General features: G+C 39.3%; 1 protein-coding gene across 3 annotated transcripts in view; it reads right to left on the reverse strand.

Moving 5' to 3' along the window:
* The window catches only part of RNF38 (ring finger protein 38), a 122,154-nt gene that overhangs the window by 58,508 nt on the left and 39,498 nt on the right, over positions 1–24,148 (reverse strand). For 2 of the 3 annotated variants that reach the window (XR_013923555.1, XM_080363168.1), the window contains exon 2: positions 300–370. The exons of the other annotated variant lie outside the window; for it this stretch is intronic. Coding sequence is in view for 1 of the 2 variants with exons in the window: in XM_080363168.1 (XP_080219294.1) it covers positions 300–370 (71 nt within the window). In the remaining variant the exon portion in view is untranslated. The remainder of the gene's footprint in view (positions 1–299; positions 371–24,148) is intronic. 3 annotated transcript variants of the gene reach the window in all.

The raw sequence follows: 24,148 nt of genomic DNA on the forward strand, positions 1-24,148 counted from the left end.
AAATATTTCTGGTCTTTATTAACTGAGGATGTCAATGTGGCAAATCACAATTGTTTAGAATAGCAAAGGAACACAAGCAAAAAGAAAAACACTATAGTAATAAAGACCAATATCTCCTTAACTGGCTAAAAAAATATTGTCTTGAGTAAAATATATTTCTTGATATTCCAGAGAGTGTTATAAGAGTAACTCTGAAAACTGACTGCTACTCACAAAACAATCTTTGTATAGTATAAGCAATACATAGAAAAACCCAATGCATATGCATCTTGTGAAAGAAACTTTTATGTAAGCCTCACCTTGTCACTGTCATCATTACAAATGTGATCTTGATGGACTGAGTGGCATTGAAAGGGTGTACCAATGCTACCTACAAAAGAAGGTGGAGGGGAGGGAAGAGAAAAATATCATTAAAATGACAACTCAGTTTCTTTGAATGCTAAAAATAAAGACAAGTTCAGCAAACATTCATTCTTCCCCACACAAAAGAGAGATTTAGTTACCAAACAGCTATGTCTGGCAAGTCACACATTTAATTCTGATAATGGAATCAGCATCAGAGAGACATTTTGCACAGTGTGCCAGAATGATATTAAAACTAGTTTATCAAAACAAACATATGCAGTGAAGTATATATGCATACATATATATAAGGAGAAGCTAAACACTTCATGTTTAGGCAGTATAGTCCTGTCCCATATCCTCTACTACAGAAAATTTTCAGTACCATGGGCAGCCATGAAATAGAAAAGTTTTAATTCCATCCATTCTGTTCGTAGTGGAATTTCTGCCTCCTTGAGGTCTTTTTTTCATAGCTTTCTTTATGCCTAGGAAAAAAAAGGACAGCATACCTCTACAAAGGCTTATCTTACTCCTGAGACTTCTGTGCAAGGAAAGAGACAAACTGAAGTTTAATTGTATCCTTATAGATTCTCAAACAGATTTATAGAACTCATGCTGTAGTTTTATTTAATGTACTGTTTCCTTGCTCAAAAAGTACAGGATTAGAGTAGCCGCTATTGTGGAGTTTATGCTTCCCTAAGATGACTTCTTCCCACAAATACTGAACAAAACCATTTTTAAAAAGCAAGGAGAAAAAAAGACTTTCATTTGTAAAGCTACACCATTTCATGATTTTCCTTACAGAAGATCTACGTAGAACTTTTCTCCATGAGTTTACTGTGACCCTTCTGTTAGGACTTTGAAATGTTAGTAATCCTATCCTTTAACATTTACAACAAATTCCACACCAAGTTTGTCATAAAGCTTTGCAGTCCATGCATTGTTTTGGACCTGGACAGAACCGATCAAAGAAGATAATCGTTCAGGCTGGCAGCCAGCCAGCTACAGGCAGAAAACATGGCCAATTAGTGCAGAACCACCCTGATTTCTTTGTATTGTGGGAGGGAGGAGGGGAAGGAGAGTTTGTCACTGCTTATTGTCATCACTACCTCAAGTAAGAAACAATGTATTTAGCATTAAAATCAAGTTTCCTCCCTCTGAATTCTAAAACTGAAAGTAAAGAATGAGAGAGAGGGAAAATCAATTTCCTTCTCTTTCACTCCTTTTTGCATGTGCTCGTGCACACACACACACACAGTCTTTAACCAGACTGGACATTCTTGAGGAATATGCTGCTGAGCTCCAAGGAATACACTGTCTCGTATTTCAGTGGCAATTGCTACTGATATCATTATGCCATGTGAATCCTATTGAAGTTGTTTGTGATAAGTTTCCCATCTTATCTTTGGTATGGCACCAAGTACTGTACTGCACAGGCACTGCCCCAGCAATCAGCAAAGAACATGTTGTGCCCTATTCAGCACTCAGCATCTGGACGTTGTTCGTTCATGAGCTTGAACCAATTTATATCCCTTTAGGCTTGAATCACACCACTTTCAGAGTAGCTAGCGCTACCACAGCTACTGGGAAACATATGTCATGGCTGCATGTAGATACTGTCCTGGGGTTTCCAAGTTCCATTGAACAGGTAACAGTGTCCAGTTTTTCTGTCCAAAACTTGGAAGTTGTGCATGCTATCTGAACACAGTTCAGTCAGACGAACTTCTGAATGTTTCCTCATCCACTTCAATCCCTTTTTCCAAAGCAAAAAGTCTCCATCAAATCAAATTTAATCTACAAGAAAATTTCACCATACTCAGACCTTATTAAAAGGAATAGAGCATTTGACTTCCTTTTTCCTGAAAGGTACTATTAAAACTTTTATCTCAAAATGTGATACTCTAGTCATTTTCTTATTTTCCATACCTCAGTTGTTTTTAAAACAGACAATTCTTAAATCAGTTTTGAATGTGTAGGAGCACATAGTGGTACCTTACAAATGGTATCTTACAAAAGTTCACCAGTAGCATATTTTATTACATTCACTACCTAAATCTCTTAAAAGGGGCCGTCTCAAAAGATCCCATAGGCTTATAGCTCTGTATTTGGCTCACATACTGATGAGATAGTTTACTTGCTCTCATTTTTATACTGACATACAAAGCTTCTAAGACCTGATGTGGGGGAGTGCTAGTGAAAGTGATAGACATCACAATGCTTATAGAATTGTAATAGTCATATTCAATAGTCATAGATGTGATTCATTAGACTTTAGATCTATAGTTAGCAGCTTTATAGATGAGCATAATAATATGCATTGTAATCTAATGGTGAATTGATTTGATGGCCTATAATTGACTATTTTACAGCTCTATGAATTTCCTAACAATGTGTTCATTAATTAATAAACTTAATTGCTTTGCATCAATTATGCCTTAAGTATCCAGTCACAAGGGTGTACACAAATCCTGTCAGCAAGGCAGACACACTAGACAATGCCATGTATCCCCATGTATCCCTTCCTTTGATTGTGCTTGTAGTTCTGCAATATCTTGAGGCACCAGTTCACCGTGACCCAGAATTGTGAGCTGACAAACGTTATTTCAGATTTCATGATATTTAGGGTTTCCCTTAAATATCTGTCTTCTTCAGTAATGCTGTAAAGCTCTCATAATATAAATAAAATAGTAAAATAAATAAATATACTTGTGAGGAAAAGCATAAAAGGAATTGACTTTTTTTTTTTTTGGGGGGGGGGGGGGGGGAACACAAAAAAGAAAAAATATTCTACCCTCACACACTCACACATTTATTTAAGTTTCCCTTTCATAGGAAACTCCTGGCTTCCTAGTGGCCAACCTCATTTTGCAAAAAATTTGAGCTGGCTGTAGAGTCAATTCAATGCAAAAATTATTAAAAAAAAAGAGATTTTTAGATACTTTAGTAGAGATTTTATTAGATGGATAATGGATGGTGGAAATTCATAATAATATATGTGTACATGTAAAACATTTTTATATATGTGTATATATACACACATATTTGTATATACCTATGCATATAAACAGACATATGTAAGTATATATATATATACATACCTTCAGAATACAGTATTCTATTATTTATAACAATATTCTATTATTTATAGATAATATTATATTATTTACAAATACCCATTATTTAGAATTGTTCACTCTTACAGTCAGAATATTCAAAATATTGTGGAGTTAAAGGATAGTGGGATATGAAAGAGTAGTAACCTTTATCATTCAGATATTAGATGACAACATTTCTGGAAGAAGCTTGTTATAAAAGTTTGGCACATAAAATGAAGATGGCCAACACAGCAGCATAAAGGCCTTAGTTTGCTTTATTTGTCTGTGCATGGAACACACTAGCATATTTATCTCAAACTGCAGGTCTTTACAGCAGAGCTGCATTATGCACAGCCAACAGGAGAAAATTACAATGAACTTCCTTCTTTGCCACATGTTCTGAAAAGGTTTGGCATCACTGTGTGTAGCACAGCAGCACGTTTCCCCCAGGATGCCTAACATCACTATGCAGTGATGGTGAAGAACTCTCACAGCTCGCCTGTCACTACTATTGATTTATACCCTTCTTCCCTTACAAAGACTGACTTTGAGAGTCTGTTATTTGATATTCTGAATGGGAAACCTGACATTTAGCACTGACAATTCTGCTTACTAAAAGAAGTTTAAAATGCACTATGAGGAAAACTATTAATAAATCCCTTCTTGCTTGGTCTGCAAAGGATTCTTTGCAGTTTTGTTTACAGATACATGTTTGCTAGCAAACGGAGCAGCCATAACATCCTGAGTTACTGAAACTTAACAGGACTAATACATTTTTTTTCTTAAATTAGAAGCTTGAAAGGATGTTAGACAAAGTTTATAACAAAGTAAAATCTTTTGTTCAGGAATTCACTTGCACCTACGATTTACTACTGTGTTGTCTATCTACACACACTCCCAACTATATCCTGCGCGTGTGCATATACATACATATACATTTGTACAAGACTCTCTCTGGAATGTAGAGCAAACTGCTAATTTATTACTGGGGTGGGGTGGGTGCTGCAAGCACAAACGGATAACAAAAAGACTTTTGAATGGAAGAATTACGAGACCACAATACAACTACTTTTATGTGGTTACAGGCTGATTATTGAAAATGGTCCCATTAAAATATTTAAATGATTAAATGGGTCAGATGTTTAATCTGTAGGTGCCCAATATTTGAGAAGTCTTCTAGTTATCAGCTTCTTTCAGATATACTCATGCCTATGCACCAGTGCTCATCTACCAGTCCAGCCACCAGACACTTACTGAGCTTTTCTTTGCCGCCTCGTACCTCCTCCTACAGCCAACAGCACAAGCAACCTGGGATGACAAAAATAGTCTGTGATCAAGAATTTGCACAGGAAGTCCTGGACCTTGCTGCTGCCTTCCATGATCAGCCTCCGACAGACCTCATGCTAGAGCACTAACATCCCTCTCTGAGCATCCATGGGCTTCCCAGACATCATTTAACTGTGCTCAGCCAATTGACCAAAAGGGACATCACCTGAAAAGCTGGCTTAATATTACCAAGCTCAAATGTAACTGAGATTGTCTCATCTGGAGCAATTTTGACCACAGTTGCCATAATCCAACTCTAGTATGGCAAAAGAGCATTCCCAAACCCCCTTTACCAACCTACTATACAGGGAGATAGAATGATAAGAATAAACTATTTTTTATTAAGCATCAAAAGTACATTCAGATTAAGAAAGATTTTTATCTCTGTCTTAAAGACTACATCCCCTTTGATTTTATGTCTATAAGATGAAATTACTAACATACATTTCCCAATGCAGAACTGTCCCTTGATATAATTAAAACAGTTTTGTCACTTCATTATTCTCAGGAAAAAATGGAGTGACATAAAATCAAGAAGCCACAAATCCTTCATTCACAAAACATGCGTAAAACGGAGTTTGCCTGTGAACATTTCCCAGTGCTGTTCCACTTGGTGCTACAAAGAAACTAAAGAGCATAGTAAAACCAGGAGTATTACGGTTTATTCTCAACTGGTCTATCAGACATTAGGCAGAGGGCAAAGCGCCTTCTGCTACTTAAACACATGAATTAAAATCCTAAATGGACTACAGTGAGATCACTTTTTTTCCTTTCTTTAAATGTGTGTGCGTGAATGCACCTGCTTGCTTGATAATCTGTAAACTTGGGGAGCTATCTAAACAGTGCACAATGTGACACAAATTATAACTGTACTACTTCACCATCAGCTTTAAAAGGACAAGGCAATATGTATAAACATGAACAATTGAAAAAAATAAAATACTTTGTTTCAAAAGCAAACCTAGATTAAAGATAATTTTAATATGTGAGACAGATAGTTTTTACTGGCAGGATATGCTTTTGTCAATATAAACTGCTTTAGTGCTATGGACTTGGTTTCCTAATCATACCAATAAACTCATACTACATAAACTCTGTCATACAAGAGCCCTACCCTTCCTACAAAACAAAGTCTTGTTCATAGACCTACTTCAGCTACTTCTCCACAACCTTGACTCTTAACACCACTTAGAGTAGAAAAGGTTCACCTGCACTTTTCCAAAACCATAGAAGCTAGCAAGCAAAACTGGAACTAGATGCAGAGCTATCTACAACAGTATAGTACATATCAGCTAAATAGGCTTCTCTCAAAAACACCCTTTTGCAAAATAATTTACAGAGACTTCCTTTTAATCAACTGCCTAAATCACTGGGATCATTGCACCATGTCTGCAGCAAGAGCTGAACAGAATGAAAAATGAAAAGAAATGCACACAGGCTCACATGGCAGGAGACCCGGCCCAGGAAGGCTGAGCTGTGCTATGAGCCCCCATGAAAAGAGCTGAGAGCATGCAAAGGAAACTGAAGTTACTGAAGTCACAGCTCCATTTTTTTTTCCAGCTATGACAAACCATGTGTGCATGTGCAGTCTGTTTCTATGTTTGTGTTTTTATAAGAAAGCATTAAAATGTACTGAAATTGGTATAAAATAAATCCTCAAGTCAGTTAACACTAAACATTCGAGTAAAACAAACTAGATCACATTATGGAATTAATAACCCAGCAATTATTATACAAACAAAACACAGCTGTCTGAACCACGAACACCAGCCAAATCCACAAAACCTCTGCTACTTGGGCTATTTCAAAAAAAGAAACAAAGAAACCAAACAGTAGTATTCCCTTGGGCTCTGGCCAGGAGTGCCAAGTTCTATTGCCTGCAGAGTGTTTTCATCACAAAGTAATAAATGATGAGGTTATAGTGTCAACAGCAATTTGTAACTGCAATAGTACTAATGGGAACAGCTTTTACCAAGTTTAATGAAACTATTAATTCTGTTTTAAGATATGAGTTCAGTAACCAGGTGTTTTTCCTCGCCTCTTTTCTTGAACAGTCTTTAAAAACTCCAAACACAAAAACTAACAAAGCAAGCCCAAAAACCAAAGTGAGACAGGAGGAGGAGGAGGAGACAACGGTCCTGCAAGGCATTACTGGATCCACATTGGTGATCATTTCTCCTTCCCTCTCCACCCTCCCTCTCTCTCCTTCTCATTAAATGAGTTAAACGTTATTATAAAGTTTTGGTTCTTTCCTGACATTTGGCCTCTGTTGTGCCATAATTAGTGATCACCTTTAATCGCGGTCCTCTGTGTTGTGACATTTTAATTGGTGTCATGGACAGTATCACTACGAGTCAGAAGTGTCTGGAAGGTCTAAAACTCTTAGGTATTACTTTTGAGCGCAATCAGATTGGGCATCACTTAGAAGGTAAGCTCAGCTGCTCCCAGCTCACAGTAATATACTGAAGACAAGATGGAACACAACAGGGTTTAGTTTCTGCCAAATGAATCCTTTTAATGCAGCACTGCTCATAAAGATCCTGTCCCCTGGAAACAAACTTACCTTGCCTGACAGGAGGACCACACCTCTCTCAGAGATATGGAAAAGTCCAGTGTTTCACGTAACAACCCACAAGTCATTCTGAAGGTTTTGGAAAAATGCAACTCACAGCTCTCCCCACCTGGGCTGCAATGAGCACAGGAGAACTGGCACAGTCCCCAGAGCGTGGTGGCCTTTATGCAGGCTCTGAGAGCTGAGGCAAAGTTACACTCTGCTAAAGGAAAATCAGTAATCTGCACAATTTCAAGAGCAGCACTGGTCACTACACTTGAACAAAAAGAACAACAAAAACAGGCAGAAATGTAGATTATAATTTCTCTGCAAGAGTGAGTTTAAGACCCTGCAGAGACAATCAGAAGAAGAAAGGACTCGATCTAGCCGACTGAGAGAGGCCTTGTTTGATCATTTACATGCAGGCAACATAGCAGAAGTCCAGACTTTAATGATGGACCAAGGTACAGACTCTGATCCCATCTACCCCAAAAAGGAATTAGAGCAGATGAAGACATGGCTAGAAAATCTGCATGCCATGCTGCTATACAACACCTGATCAAAACCAGAAATGTTTTTGACAGGGCCAATGACGGCAGGCCTGCTGTTGTTACAAAAGAAGTACCATATTCTCCTGCCTAATTGGCTAAATTACAAAAGTAGTATAGTCATACCCAAAAATAATCAGAAACGGAATATGTTTGTACGGTTTCCCTTTCCAGGGCAGGGAGCGTGGGGGAAGGGTAGGGGAGGAATATTCTTTAGTGAATCAGAAGTGGAAAGGTATTGGGGAATGCGAGTGTTTCTGACCACCAGGAACCATAAAGCCCCTTGGTCCTTGACACAACAGGCAGCCTACTGGGCAGGGGACTCAGCCCCCTTGAGAGGGGCAATATGATCACTGTCTTGGGTGGAATGGAGCAATTAATGGAAAGTATCCAGAGAGCTGCTTGTCTGCAGATAATGCATTACAGGGACCTGAAACCAAACCAAGGGTCCCCCATGACAATGCCAGTAGACCCCACAGGATGACTCCCTTGACACATGGGCTCCCAGATACCTTTAAACCAGTACCCACGCAATTACAAGACCCAATTTGAAATGCTTCCAACTGCCAAAGGACTGTTTTGGCCCTCAACTGAGCTCTCACTCACAAGATAAGATCTTGATGTCTGTTGGAAAGGTAATAGAGCAGGTGGGGACACACATTGGGAAATTTCTAGAAAGGATACCTCCTTGATATAGGTACTGGATAGGGTAACCTGGTATGGTTATGATGCACAGATAAGCATATCTGCTCTTCACTAGCAGAGAAGTACTGATTAAGGATATAAAAATCACTGCAGCCTCGTCTGACCATGACATAGGGGAGTTCAAGATTCTGAGGGGAGAGAGGGGGGAGAGTACTAGAGTAAAGACCATGGCCTTTAGGAAAGCAGACTTAGGGAGTGGTAGGTGTGAACACATTGAAAGCTGCACTAAAGGGTAAAGGATCACAAGGAAGCTGACAGGTCTCCAAATACAGCAACTGTCCAGCGCAATACGGACGAAATCAAGCAGAGGTACCAGGACACCAGATCAGCCAAGGAAAAAACTCATGGTAGAACTCCACTGCAAAAAGGCAGCGTATGGGAGGTAAAAGCAAGGTCAGGCTGCAAAGGAGGAATTTCGAAACACTGCCTGACCATGCAAGAATGGTATCAGGAAAGGCAAAGCTCCACTCCAGGTAAGACCTGCAAGCATCATAAGGATAACAAAAAGAGCTTCTACTGCTACATTAACAGTGAGAGACTGAAGAGGAAAGCATGGGACAGTTACTGAATAGAGTAGGTGACTTAGTGACAACAGAAACAGGTAAGTACTCAACGTCTTCTCTGCCTTTTCCACAAGCAACGTCTTCCAGACAGGGTTCAAGGAAGGAAAAATGCCCATCAGTTGACAATGACTTAGTCAGGAACTGCATAACAGAACTTGATCCATACAAGTCCGTGGGATCAGATCTGTTACATCCACGGGTACTGCGAGAGTTGGACAATGCCATGGCAAGGCTGCTCTCTCTAACATGTGAAGTATCATGGATATTGGGGAGGTCCCTGATGACTAGGAAAAAGCAAATGTTTCACCAATCTTAACAACAACAAAAAGGCCAAAAGGACAATTTGAGAAAACGCAAGACAGTCAGCCTCATTTTGATCCTCAGTGAAATCATGGAGCAAGTGAGTTCTCCTTGAGCATGTTTCTGAACACAGAAATTGAAAGGTCACTGTAAACAGTTAACATTTCTTCCTGCAGTTCTCATTCTATTACTCTGTGTCCAAGCAGAAACTTAATATGGGATTTCATGCATGTGTGTACCTGTGGCTGAAAGAAATTAAGAAACTAACATATGGAAGGATCGGAAAGGAGGATGAACAGGAGTCAAAAGCACACACCTTCAAGGGAAAGCTCCACTTAAGAGCTGGCTATGGAAGTACCAATCCAGATCCTAAAGCTTACATACACCTTGAACATTTTTTTAAGCAAACCTATAAATGGCGATTCAATAAGTAAGTTAAATATCCAGGAAAGAGTACTTTTAGAGATAAAAGTTTTATCACAAGCCTTAAAGCAAGAAAAACAGAAAAATTTCCACTGGAAGTTCAGACAAATCTCAAGTATTTATGAAACAAAATGCTCATTTAATTGTCAAAAAATACAACATGAATCAATCATATACTGACAGTCCACTGTAATATGCAAAAAAAGTTCTACACAGCTCTTGTCTGCCTTCTCACTACTATTGCAAGACAATGAATTTGCCACTGAAATCTGCCAGCTACAAACATCCAAACTGCAACACAGCTTCTAAGCAGAAAGGAAAGGCTTGTCCTTTTTAAACAGTGGAACATTTACAGATGTTCCTAAAAGTTACTGTTGAAGCTCCCTCTGGCAGCTGTAAGTAGCTCCAAAGAACTCAGCTGGAACTGAGAGGCCCTCAGCACCAGCATCCTCTCTAGTCTCAAAGCATGACATGACTCCTTGGGTACCACAGCTGCAGTAGGCTGGGTACTATGAACTATTGTTACCATCCTGGTTTACTCAGAAATGCTGAATGAAAGCCAGCTAACAATCAAATCTTAAAATGACACCACTCCCACAGCCCAAATGCTAAACCAAATAAAAAATGAATTAAATAATTATATACTAGTTAAAATACAAAAGTCTTCCCCAGCAAGGTACAGAGCTTCTCTTAAGCCATGACTACTACAGTATACAAATTCTGTCTTCAGCGAGTATGTCCAGTAAATCACACCTTAAAAAAAAGGAGGAAAATGCTAATTTAACCATTTGATGCATGCAGGACATCATGTCCCTCGACTAACACAATTTCTGATTCTAATGTGTGGTATGCTACCATAAAAATACAACCTCAGAGCTGCAGGACATTTTACTGGGCTTCACAAATAAAGGAAAGCTAACAATTAACCCAACTTTTAGCTAAGCTAAAAGGCTAGCCAAAAAGGAAGCTAAATTGCATTTCCAAATGAAATTCTTTATTTGGGGAAGCCAGAGAATAATTTATAAAAAACAGCTAACATGGTAACTGAAACCAGTGTCTCCAACATTCAAGAGCAACACTTGGACAATCCATGGTTCAGTTTTTAGATAAAGTAATGGTTTTAATGAGAAATTTCACAATCTGAATGCCACCAGCAGAGTTGTTTTTCAGGGCTTTCACTTTTCTGAAGTTTGGTTTAGCCAAAGACAATCCAAAGACATCTTCAATATATATAGCTTACCAGTAATTTTCCCAGCAGAGGACAGCAAGACTGAAAGCTACACACACACACAAGATGCAGCCCAGCTTCTAAGTGAATGAGGAAGCATGAGGACATAGCTACAAAATAAACAGAACTGAATGCAGTCTATACACAAAGGGCAGCCAAAGAGCTCATGTCAAGATGTAGAAACCCACTGAAAAAGCTACACCTGCACCATGTAACATGTTTTTGTCTTCCATGACCAGTCTAAAAAAGCATCTAGTATGTGACAGAACCCTGAAGGAATATTTTTTTATATAACAATAAGTTTGTTACCAGGTCTTATTCCTAAAATGTTCTCTAGATCATGCATATCTGAAAATTCCTTCCCATATTAATACATGAAACAGATAACACAAAGTAAGCAACTGCAGCATCTGTAGTAGACCACACCCCAATTCCTTCTACCTTCTGCAACCAGAACAAGAGTCACATTTCCTTCTCTCATGTTATATTGGAGCTAATCTAAATCAAACTGGTCCCTCTCTGTTCTCATCCCAACAGCCTTAAATAAGCATATCCATAGCCTCCAGTTAGAATTTTATACTGCATCTTTATTTAGTCTTCTTGGGAGAAAAATATTCTCTTGGAATTGCCACTGAAGGGGCTAAAAGTTCACAACCCTCAAAATGCCCCATGCTCTGTGTACAACCAGCAACCTCTGTCTTGGTAGGCACCTTAAATTATCCCATTGGTAAAATCAGTAAACCAGTCCTGCGGTAATACACCCATACTTGACATGAAACTCTGTCAGCAATCACACTGTACTTCCTTTTAATTCTTGTTTCAAACCCAGGTAATGCCAGTAAATTAATTCTACATATTAAGGCCAGGCTTCCTTTTATTTAAGATACGCAAAACACTACCAATTTCACTACTTCCATAGAAAAGGAATAGCAAGGAAGTTTGACTCCCCATCTTTTCAACAGTTAAATGCATTAAGTGCTATTAAGACACACTGATCATACCTTTAGGCAAAAAATTCATGTCATTTTAAGACAGGACACAAAATTTTCCACGTAATTAGAGAAGAATGAGTGAAAAATGCTACTAGGTTTTATGCAGGTAGCTACACCAGCTGCTGTACATCTAAGCAGGAAAACATCCTCCTCAGTGACACAGAACTCATCAGAAAAGATCTGCCAAAGTAGATCGAAGTAGCGAAAAGACAGACAGACCCCATGCATCAATTGCTGTCACATACTCAGAATCATAGAATCATTTTGGTTGGAAGAGACCCTCAGAATCATCAAGTCCAACCATAACCTAACCTAACTCTAGCACTAAACCATGTCCCTAAGAACCTTGTCTAAATGCCTTTTAAACACCTCCAGGGATGGTGATGCCACCACTTCCCTGGGCACCCTGTTCCAGTGCTTGATAACCCCTTCCATGAAGAAACTTTTCCTAACATCCGATCTAAACTTCCCCTGGCACAACCTGAGGCCATTTCCTCTCATCATATCACTTGCAACTTGGGAGAAGAGACCAACATGCTCCAAGCTACAACATCCTTTCAGGTAGTTGTAGAGTTGTAAATTAAACAAATTAGGAAAAAGCCTCCAGACTCTCCTGGGTGTTTTCTGAACCTGTTGACTTAAAATGTTACACATAGCTGTTCATCTATAGTGCAAGAAAATACAACTTGTAAAGGTCAAAGGCACTCTGCCTATATGCCACAGCAAATGATACACATGCTTAAAAACAAACAGGAAAGAGCCAAAAATCAGGCTTAACCGTAACACAATGCCTAACGATTTTGTGGGAAAAGCTGTCCTTTCTCAGGCTATTTCATCAAGAAGTCACATAGGTATGTGGGGGTTTTGTGGTTGGTTGGTTTGGGGATTTCTGTTTGTGGGGTTTTTTTGTTTTTTTTTCTTGGTTTTAGTTGGTTGTAGGGTTTTTGTTGTTGTTTTGTTTGGTTGGTTTTGGTAACAGTTAGCCAAGTGACAACTTTTGGACTCCTAGACTGTTAATGTTAAGTAGTTCTAAGCATTACAATATACCAAAATTGGCATCTTATATATTAATTCAAGCTTACAGGCAAGGGCTAAAATCACCTAAAAATTGCTGACTATAGTTTATTACTATGAATAGAGATATTTCAAAATATTTGTATTCAGAATTTACAGTATACTCCACTATTTTTGTCTGTGAAAAACTGACAGCATTTAACTGTTGAGGATCACATGCTACTCCAATTGCAAAGAAAAAGGAAGCGAAGAAAAATTTCCCTGATCAATACAGAGTAGTTCAGTAACAGAAAGACAGCCTGGTCTTGCACATTCCTTTGTCCACATCACTCCACAAGGATCAGCAAAAAATATTCTGCAGAAAATGTGTTTTGTTCACATACTACAGGAGAAAAAGCAACTAATTCCCCTTTTTTTCCTTCATAGAACTTGGAGACAGTCAAATGCACACAACGTGTTGGAAAAACATGGGGTTAATCACTGAGAACTCAACACAAATAAAGAACCAAATGTATCTGAACGGGTTTGAGAAAGTTATGTTCTATTTGGCTCTCTAATATGTAATGCAGTATTTTTCCACAAGAGGCGTGCTATCACAATGAGGCACTGTCTTCATAATTAAATGTACAGAAATAGCTATCCTGAAATCAGTTTCAGGATCTAGAGATATTAAAAATCCAACTGGACGCTGTCCTGGACAACCTGCTCTAGATGACTATGTGTGCTGGTTTGACTGAAAATGGGTTAATTTCCTTCATACAGTTAGAAAGCTTTATTTTTCACAGTCATTATTTGGACTTAGTTTGAGAACAAGAGATAACACCCCAGCACAGTGTTAATGTTTTTAATTGCTCTGGTCTGAGAGACAAGGACATTCTGAGCACTCTGCCCACAGGTGTGAGGCAACGAGGAAGGGAGGCATGAGTGGGGCAAAGCTTGACTGATATCCAGACTGATCAATAAGAGTATTCCATCCCATTAGTGTTATGCTTCATATTCAGGAAGAGCTGAGATCTTCTGCTCTGTCTCTGTCTTTTTCGGTTTCTTTGCTCAGTCTGTCGGAGCCGGAGGAGTTCTGTTCGGGATTTACATTAGTTTGGCCATTTGACATTGGAGGAGGCACCTGCCATCCTGCTGTTTGCAGAGACCTCTGAGCCCTTCTGCCTTTTTCCTTTCTTTCTCTGTCCAGGGTTGGCTGTTCAGGACCAGGTGCTGTTTCCTGGGACTGGCTGCTCAGTGTGAACAGAGTTCGTGAGGAATTGCATTAACTATCTTTTATTTTAAATTCTTTTTCTATTATATATACATATATATATATATATATATATACATTTACTAGTAGTGTATTAGTATTTTGATTTTTCATTAAACTGTGTTTATCTCAATCCACGTTTCTCCCTTCTCTTTTGATTCTCTCCCCTATTTGGGGCGGGGGGGAGGAGTGAGTAAGCAGCTACTCTGGTTGTATTGCTAGCTCAGGTTAAACCACAACATTATGCTTCAGCAAGGAGGCTGGACTTGATGATCTCAGAAGGTGTCTTCCAACTTCAACCATTTTGCAATCTGTATACACTGACAGAGATTATCCTAGGCTAATCAAAGCAGCCACCTACTCCTACTCCAGAACAAACTACATTATCCCAAATAATTATAATGGAGTATTTTAATGCTTGCAGAATTACTTTACAGGTAATCCTCCACAAAAAGCCATTATTAGGAGAAAAAAATAGCACAAAAAGCTACTATTAAAAATAAACTATTCAATTTATGACCCGATTCAGTCAATGATTGCTGTCTCTCATTCTCCTGCTGTACCTCTGAGTAAAAAGCCTGTATCTGTCTTTTAGGTAACTCTTTTACAGATACAGGCAGACTGCTGCTACTAATACATACCCCTGCTCCATGCCAAATAAGCCCCAGAACCCAGTCTCTCCTTAGAAGGTAAGCAAGCACCCCAGCTTCTGCAGTGCTTCATGGTTCTCTGCTGAGCTCAGTCTACTTTATCAGCATTTTTCCTCATACTAGGGGAGTCAAAAGCAGATGCAGTATTCCAAATGCAATCTAATGAGAGCCAAGGAGAGGAATCATTTCACCAATCTGCTTGTTATGATCCTGTTAATATGGCCCAGCATGCTGTTAGCCTTCAGCACTTCCAGAGTGCATTCTTTTTTCATGTTTAGTGTATCATCACCCAGGATCTCCAAGAGATTTTCAGCAGAGCAACTCCGCAGCCCAACAGCCTCAGCCTTTATTTATTGTTTCATGGAAAGAGAATGTCCTGCTGCATTTGTCTTTGTTGAATTTCACAAAATGCCTGTTGGGCTAACCTTCTAGCCTGTCTCGATTGCTCTGGATGCAGCCCTTACCTCAAATGTATAAACTACAAACCCAGATTGGAGTAATTCACAGCCTTGAAGTGCATTATCAATAGCCTGGACAAGGAGATGTAAAAACATTAGACATATCCCAGGACAAACCCCTGTGATATTATTATCTGGAGGCCACTACTGAGTATTACCCACTAACCACTACTTTCTGAGCTCAAACACCTAGCCAGTTTCTCACTCACCTGGTAGTTTTCACCCATCCAGACCTTACCATCCTCATTTGGATGCAAGGATGCCAGAGGAGACCAAAGCAATAGCCTTGCTAAGAATCAAGGCAGATGACAGCCTCTACTCCCTCATTGTCCATAGATGTAGTAATTTCATCATAGAAGACAGTGTGGTTGCTGATGCTTGATTTACCTCTTTCCTCCTTCATGTACACAGAAATGGCTTGCAAGAGGATTTATTCCACTCAGACCAATGTAATCTACTTATTTCAAAAATGAAGGATACTACACTATTCTGATTCTTTTCCCAGTTCATTAAAGATCCAGCTTACAGGGTCAGAGGATACTCACTCTCCAGACAAGGTGAGGGGGATGCTATAAATGTTTTATGAGACTTGCATAATCACAGAAGTAAATGTATCACACATAAATACTTTTTAAAAAATTGTTAAGGAGACTCCCCAACACTGCATGATAACTTCTAAGTCAGTGCCTCCCACAATTTCACAGATTCTGCATTTTTTGGTATTGCAAGGTTTGTAACCTTCCTTGCTGTATCACACAGAGCTTTAACATGACCTTGCTGCGCTTTAGTTTTCATCCTGCATTTAGGGGAGTGAACGCCTGCTTTCAGCCAGCAGACATAGTTGAGTGAAGGAATTCACTCACAGGTTTAACTAACTTCACTCACAGCTTTAACTAACTGTGGATACCACGGATCGGTCATTCAATCTTCTCCTGCACTGTACACACCTAACATAACAGAAGTTGCTTTAGTGGCAGTCTGGGAACATTTAAAACTTTCTAATGAAAAAAAAAAGTATCAGAGCTTACCAAAAAGTCTGCAACCTGCCCAGTAATACCGTGGGGAGGCTGCTCACTTAACTGGTTTGTAATGACAGAGAACTCCTTGTAGAAGGAAAGATTCCTATAATAAACATGGAGTTGACCTCTTGTAGCTTTCAGTTTGAGAGGTCTCTGTGGGGGACTATGGTGGGTCCTTGGATTCTGTGATGGAGGGCATGGGAACAGAAATTAGCCTTGAAGATATTAAGGCCTACCCATGAGAAAGATGGGAGTAAAAGAGCATCTGGAGATGTTAAGGATGTACCCCTGAGAGAGAAGGGAGTAAAAGAGTAACACTGATGATAGCAAAAATAGCCAATGAGATGTTACTGCTGTATCTTGTAACCAATAGTAAAGAGACACACGAATTGGTAAAACTGTATAAAAATGCACTTGTGGCAATAAATGGCATCTACTACTTTCATCCTGGAAGAACTTGGTCTGTGTCATTTGTCCGTCTCAACCGCGACATATGGTGACCCTGACATGATCCTGTATGAAGAAGGATCTCGCATGAAGAAGAGACAGCAGTGAAGCTGTGACATCCGAAGACAAGCTGTGGAGATGGAGCCTGGTACAACTGATAGAGCAGCACGAGGGAGCTGCCGAAGATCCAGATCCTTGAAAAGACACCACACCAAGAGTTGGTGAGCTACCGGGAACCACGGGGGGTGGCACTTATCTAAAGAAGAGGGTACTATATTATCTACATGGAAGTTGCTTCTGAAGAAGCAGGGTGTTAGCCTTCTGGAATTGACTTTACGAAGGACAATGTTACTATGGGGCAAAGCACTACCGAAATATCCAAAGAAACAACTGAACTGTTAACGACATGGCACTTGTTGCTAGAGACCTTGAGAGGATTAAAAGAGCAATGGGAACAGGCAGAGACAGCAGAGGAGGGTGGCTTCCCTGGACTAGATTTAAGAAAAAAAAAAAAGGCACTGTTCCAAACCCCCCTGTTACTAATGATTCTCCAGCACTGTTCAAGTCTGCGTTATCTGATGACTCAGATGATGGTGAAGGTCTGCAGCATTTTCTTGAAAAGTTAAAAGGAAAAGGAGTATGTGTACGTGTTGTCCCAAGATCAGATAAAAACCATGAAAGACTCAAGCAAAATTAGACCTATGCAATGTAACAGCCATAGCTCATTTAGGACAGAACAATGGGGATTTGCTGAAAGGGGCGGGTATCCCCCAGCTCTTGGAAGAGACACTAACTGTCACACCACATTTACAGGTGCTATTAGTTTCTGAAATCCCGAGGCAGTCAATCAAGCTATGCATATCAAGCTATGACAAAGGTGCCTGAAACCGACAAAGCAGCCAAATAATTTACAACTATTAATCAGGGTCCCAATGAGAATTACATGCAATTTATTGACCATCCTTAAGAGGCCATCAATAAGCAGACTGAAAACTTAGAAGCTAAGGATGCACTAGTGTTGAAATTAGCAGTAGAGAATGCTAATGTTTGCTATCAATGTGTTATCTGCAAGTTTTACAGTACATATTAAGTGCTTCTGTGTATTGTCTCTCTGAAAATCAAGCGGCTTGGCAGGAATGTGAGTTAATTGTTTTACTGGTTGTTATTGTTAGAATTGTTTCTTTGTGGTATAAGTACACTGTAAAACCTTCTCCCCACTTTTCCCACTTGTGCTGCAAGCAGCCCTGTGCTTCCCCTCCCTCCCTCTTCTCATGGTTTTTATTTAGAAGATGGGGTTGGAAACGACTGTTTTCAGTCGTGTTCCTAAGAAATCGGTATTGGGAGGTGTTTTAAAACATAGGAAGGCACTTGGAAATATGAGGAAGGAAGATCTTGTGAAATATTATGATCAATGGTGGCTGCTGTGTAAGTTAGATGAATGGGAAAAATGGCCGGAGGATAGAACCTTGAAGTATAACACTTTGTTGCAATTAATGTTGTTTTTAAGGTGAGAAGAGCAGGACAAAATAAATCTCTACAAGTGATCATTAGATCATTACAGACAGTTTTACAGCTGGAACAGTCTGAACTCCAACAAGCTGAGAGAGAATTAACTGATAACACACAGGTCACAGTAAACTTGCTGAAGTCTGCAAGATGCTTTCCTCATCAACCCGTTTTCTTTGTGGGTATCTGTTTAAGCAAGTTGCAATTTTAGTAGGTCTTTGTTGTGTGGTACGGTGAGTTCACAGACTGTTAAATAATGAGAATCCATGGACTCAAAATGTGCGTTTTGTGAATACAGAAGATCATGAGTAATTTAGTTCTTTACTGCGTGAATGTGATGGTAAAATTTTGTGTGTAGTAGCTGTTACTTTTCATTCTAGCATGCTAACTTTATTATGGCATTCAGACTTGCGCAACTCTGTGATAGGCTGTGTCTCATCTTGGTGTTCTAAATTTGGCTCTTTTGTATGCACACCAAGTAAAGAAACCTGTTTTTGGGATAACAGTTGTATCACCCCAGATGAGACGCTAATAAAAGCCTTGCCCAGTCCAGCTTGCTGCAGCGGCGGGGAGGCAGGTGCAGACTGGGCTCCAGCGTGCACTGACCTGCTTTGTCTGAGAGACCCAGCGGTGTCTCCACCTGGATGAGCAGTAACCAGTTCAAAGGTGCAATCCAAAAATTGAGATATTGTCTTGAATAAGTGTAACTGTGATCCATCTGCATATTTGAACTTGGTGTTTGGTTTTCATATCTGAGCTCAGTATTTTAGTTTGCATATATATATATTTTATATATATATATATATATATATATATATATATATATATATATATATTTGGTACCAAAGAATTTTGTTTGGGGGGATACTTACAAAATAGGAACTGGTTCCGCTGCTAAAATACCACCTTGCTCCCCCTTAGGATGCATCCTTACACATCAAAGTAAGTTTTCGTGAAAGATTCTGATAAAAGAAAACTTTAAACAATACTGTACTTGAATGTGGCTTAAATGTGGCATTCTTGGGTTTTAGTGCTGTATTGCAATTAATGTTGTTCTGCAGAACTTTGGAAAAAAATGGGTGAAGTATGGTACTGTGAGTTAATTTGCTAATTTTGAGACCAGAAAAGAATTTAAATTATTAAACTCTGATCCGCATTGAAAAAAATACCAAACCAACCAAACAAACAAAACACACACACACAAAAAAAACACAAACCAAAGCAAACAAAAAACCCCAAACAAACAAAAACCAAAACCAGAAACAAAACAATCTCTAAATGCTATGAATCATGTGAACTTGGTACTGTATGAGGTTGTATTTAGAAGTTGCTAGAATATGAACTGATTTGGATCTAGGAAAATGGAATAATGGATTGATGTTTAATATGCTCGTTTTTGACAACTGTAAATTGCAAAAGGTAAATGGAGCTAAGGAATGTAACTATTGCTGAGCTAGATGGAATTGCATGTAAAGTGTATTATGGTTGGAATGAAATGGGAAAACAAAAAAGCAGAACATTCCAGACCTGTGTTGTACAGTTTGAATATAAATTTCAGGCCTGTCTCAAGCTGCAAGATAAACTCAGCTCATTGGAACAGAGGAGTTTGCCAGAGCCTCCCACTTCGTAATAGCGATCACACCAGCTGGGTGGCCTTGGCTATATCTAAACTGCAGCGAGAAAGAAAAAAAAAAAAAGGAAAAACCTGGTTGCCCGCTCCTAAGCAGAGAAAGGGGGAGCTTTACTCCCTCCACTCTTTTTTTTTTTTTTTTTTTCCTGAAGTGTTGCCATCCATCCTTGTTGTGGCACTGCGTTGCTTCTTGGCTTTGAATCAGGGGTTGTTGGTGCTGTTTCTTTTTGCTTCTGTCTTGTTTCCTAGGTTTTGGCACATCTGGGGAGAGAGCTCATCATTTTACCTCCTTGCTGAAGTCGGTCTTTTCACACTGGTCAGCTTTGGGGGCGTCAGAGTGCTCAGTGCTTCTCTGGGTTAGAATGGTACTGATTTGGGCGTGGAGTGGAGCTGGGCTGGTTTGATGTGGAGTTTGAACTGATTTGTTTTCATGCTGGGCTGGAGATCTTGCCATCTCAGATGGGGGCAAGAGGGAGGTTTTATTCCCCCCCACCCCCAGCCTCCCAACCAATGTTACTGCTAGAGAACTGTAATACTGTATGAAGGAGTCTGAGGGTGAAATTTAAAGGCATTGGCAGTGGACCCATAGTTCTAATGAAGCTGGGAAATTAAACCTTTTTTTTTTTTTTTTTTTTTTCTTAATAGACTTATTCTGTGGTAACTAGTTGTAAGAGACTTCTTAATAAATTCACTGTGCTAGCTTTTGAGGTCATGGGAGAGAATGAAAGAAAGGCCGCTTTTTGAGACCAATGGAATGTCAAATTTGGAACAAAGTTTTACCTTATGAATTCTTGTATTTGCCAGAAAGCCCTATACCTCTCTTGGGTCAAGATCTGTTAAGTAAATTATAAGCTCAAATAATGTTTTCTGAGAATTCTCTCCAGTTGCATGTCCTACAAGAAGCTGCTTGGATGGTGCAGATCTGCTTGCTGCAAGTGAGAAATCCCCAAGGAAATTTTGAATGCTGTATTTCCACTAGTTTTAACAGCCAGTGTTTTGATAAAGCAAACACTACACTGATAGAACTGAAACAGGACTTCAATCCGGTAAGGAAAAACAATACCCAATAAATATGACAGCCAAAATGGACTTAGAAACTTCAATGAATAAATTTATGACAACCTTACAGGCTGATTGCATTCAATTGGACTTGCAGATTTGGCTGTTTATAGCTACAACATGGAAACAACCTGTGGCTATTGTGGGACAGTACGATGAGAATGCTAAACAGATTGATACACCGATTGTCACTCTGATCAAGAAATGCAGGGAATGAATTTAAGTCTTAATAGGCCACGATCCTTTTGTCATATATGTACTATTTTTGAAATTTAATTTTGATTTTTTTTTTATTTGCAATCTATGTCCTTGTAAATTGCACTAGCTTGTTTTCTTAACAGCACAGCTTTTGGCATGCATAAATATAAATTGCTGCAGAACCTGCAAGTCTTTAACATCAGGTCACAGACCATACTTGTATCTGGTCTGACCCTACATGCTTGCACAGTTTTTGTTGATGGTTCTGGGAAGTCTCATAAAGTTGTAATGGTCTGGCATGAAAATAACAATTGGCATAATTCTGTAAAAATTATTGAAAGTTCAACCGAATTAGCAGAACTTGACACAGCTTTGCATTACTTAGAGCTTTTTAAGGAGGAACTTCTAAATTTGATTTGTGCTTCTGAGTACGTAGTCAAGGTCCAACGCACGTATCTGATTCTGAACTGGTTTTCTGTTTTTGTTTTAAACAGAAAGGGGGGAGAAGTAGGGAAAACACCACAAAACCAATTATCAAAAGCATTGTATGTGATGAATCACTTATATCTAAGTGGTGCAGACCATATTTGCCCTGTGATGAAACACTTTGCACGTAGGACCCAAAAACATGCTAAATCAGAAAGAACCTACATTAGTTATGGTCAAATCACTAGTTAATGGTCAATGGAAAAGGCCACATCAATTGATAATCTTGGGGAGAGACTATGCTTGTGTCTTCACAGATCAAGGGCTGCAATGGTTGCCGGCACAAAATGTAAAACCTTCCTGACAACGATTGCTGCAGCTGCTGCATTTTGGATGCCTGCATAGACAAAGACTAACATGTGGATTACTTTAGCCAACTGACCAGGACTCCACATGCCTAGCTATGGCATCTCTGGAAAACCTGTTCCACACATGCTTGGTTGGCATCCCCCTTGATGACTACAGCAGCATCATACAACTGTTTCAAAATAGTGGTCGGTGCAAAGGCATTGCAACAAACTGTAATAATGCCAACATGGCACTTTGGATTAATTGCCTCCTGGAAGCAGATATTGAACCACAGGAACTGGAATTGCTGGCATCTATGCCTATGGACACTTGTAGCCAGCTGATTTGCGAAAAGTTTCAGAACAATATACAAGAACATAAATGGATAAAACTGCAAAATGTTAATGCTTCCCTTGGTGACTATAGAAATGAAACTCGATGGTGTAATGCCTCACAGAAGAATCCAAGGGGTGTCATTAATAATGTGGGACAGCAACCCCAAAACCTCCTGTATGGTGTATTCTTGACCTGTGGAGATAGAGCCTGGCCAGGAATTTCTTCTAATGCTGTTGGAGGACCGTGTATTTTGGGATGATTAACTCTCTTAATGCCCAGTGTATCTATGATAATAGATCACAGAAGAGCAAGATGGAAAAACACTTTTTGTATGTATATGAGTCAAAATGTGATGATAATGTAGATTTTTGGGGATCAGGGTTAAGATTTTTAGGATCTCTTCTACCTGGTGCTGGCACAGCTAAAGCTTTAAATACTTTAGAAAAATGAGGATGCTATCTAGCTAAGCAAACTAACAGAACTTCTAAGGCTTTAAGTGGACTTCTGTTAGATGTAGATTCTGTAAGACATGCTACACTGCAGAACAGAGCCTCAATAGACTTTTTGTTATTAGCTCAATGATATGGGTGTGAAGATTTTGATGGGATTGGTTAAATAAATTGTTTAGTGACTGGGGGCTTTCATGGTGGTTGTTATCAGTAGTGAAAATGGAACTGATTGTTTTGATAATTGTTGTGGTTGTGTTACTAATGTTGCTATGCATGATTTCTCTGCTGCAAAGAACCCTGCAGCAGAAAAAGAAGGCAATATTTTAGCACAGATACAAAAAGGGGGAATTGTGGGGGACTACAGTGGGTCCTTGGATTCCATGATGGAGGGCATGGGAACAGAAATTAGCCTTGAAGATATTAAGGCCTACCTGTGAGAAAGATGGGAGTAAAGGAGCATGCGGAGATGTTAAGGATGTATCCCTGAGAGAAAAGGGAGTAAAAGAGTAACATTGATGATAACAAAAATAGCCAATGAGATGTTACTGCTGTAACTTGTAACCAATAGTAAAGAGACACACGAATTGGTAAAACTGTATAAAAATGCACTTGTGGCAATAAATGGCATCTACTACTTTCATCCTGGAAGAACTTGGTCTATGCCGTTTGTCCGTCTCAACCGCGACAGGTCTCCAAAGAAAAATCAACAGTACTTTGAGCTACAAAATACTACTGTCAAACATACTTGCCTTTTAGACAATTTTGAAAAAAGATTTCTGATACAGCTCTGCTTATTCAAATGTCCACGAATTTTTCTTTTAAATGTGTTTTTCCTGCACAGTGACCTGTTAATAAAAAGCAAGATTTCTAATTAATGAGACCACTATATAACTCTGTGCCACCTCATAGTCGACATGTAAGCCCATGGAATGGTTACCAGCCTCAATAGAGTTCATTCAGGTAAGACCTGAGCAACAACTAAAAGTATTTTTCCTGTTTTCTGCTAGACAGAAAACATTAAGCCTAAAAAAAAACCCAAAAAAACCAAAAAAACAAACAAAAAAAGCCACAACGGGGGGGGGGGGGGGGGAAGAGAAGGAGAATAAAAAGAGGACTTCAATGGAAAATGCAAAGTCTTTAACAGTTGCAAAATACTGCTGCTGACATAGAAAGCAAGGCCGTATATAAAAGAGAGACACTGGAAGTCAGTTACTAAGGTCAGCCATTTGGGCAGATAGAAAGCACAAGAGATTTGAGGGTCAGCAGTAGACCAGATCAGGAAA

Source organism: Nesoenas mayeri (assembly GCF_963082525.1).
Source record: "Nesoenas mayeri genome assembly, chromosome: Z".
Classification (NCBI taxonomy): Eukaryota; Metazoa; Chordata; class Aves; order Columbiformes; family Columbidae; genus Nesoenas; species Nesoenas mayeri.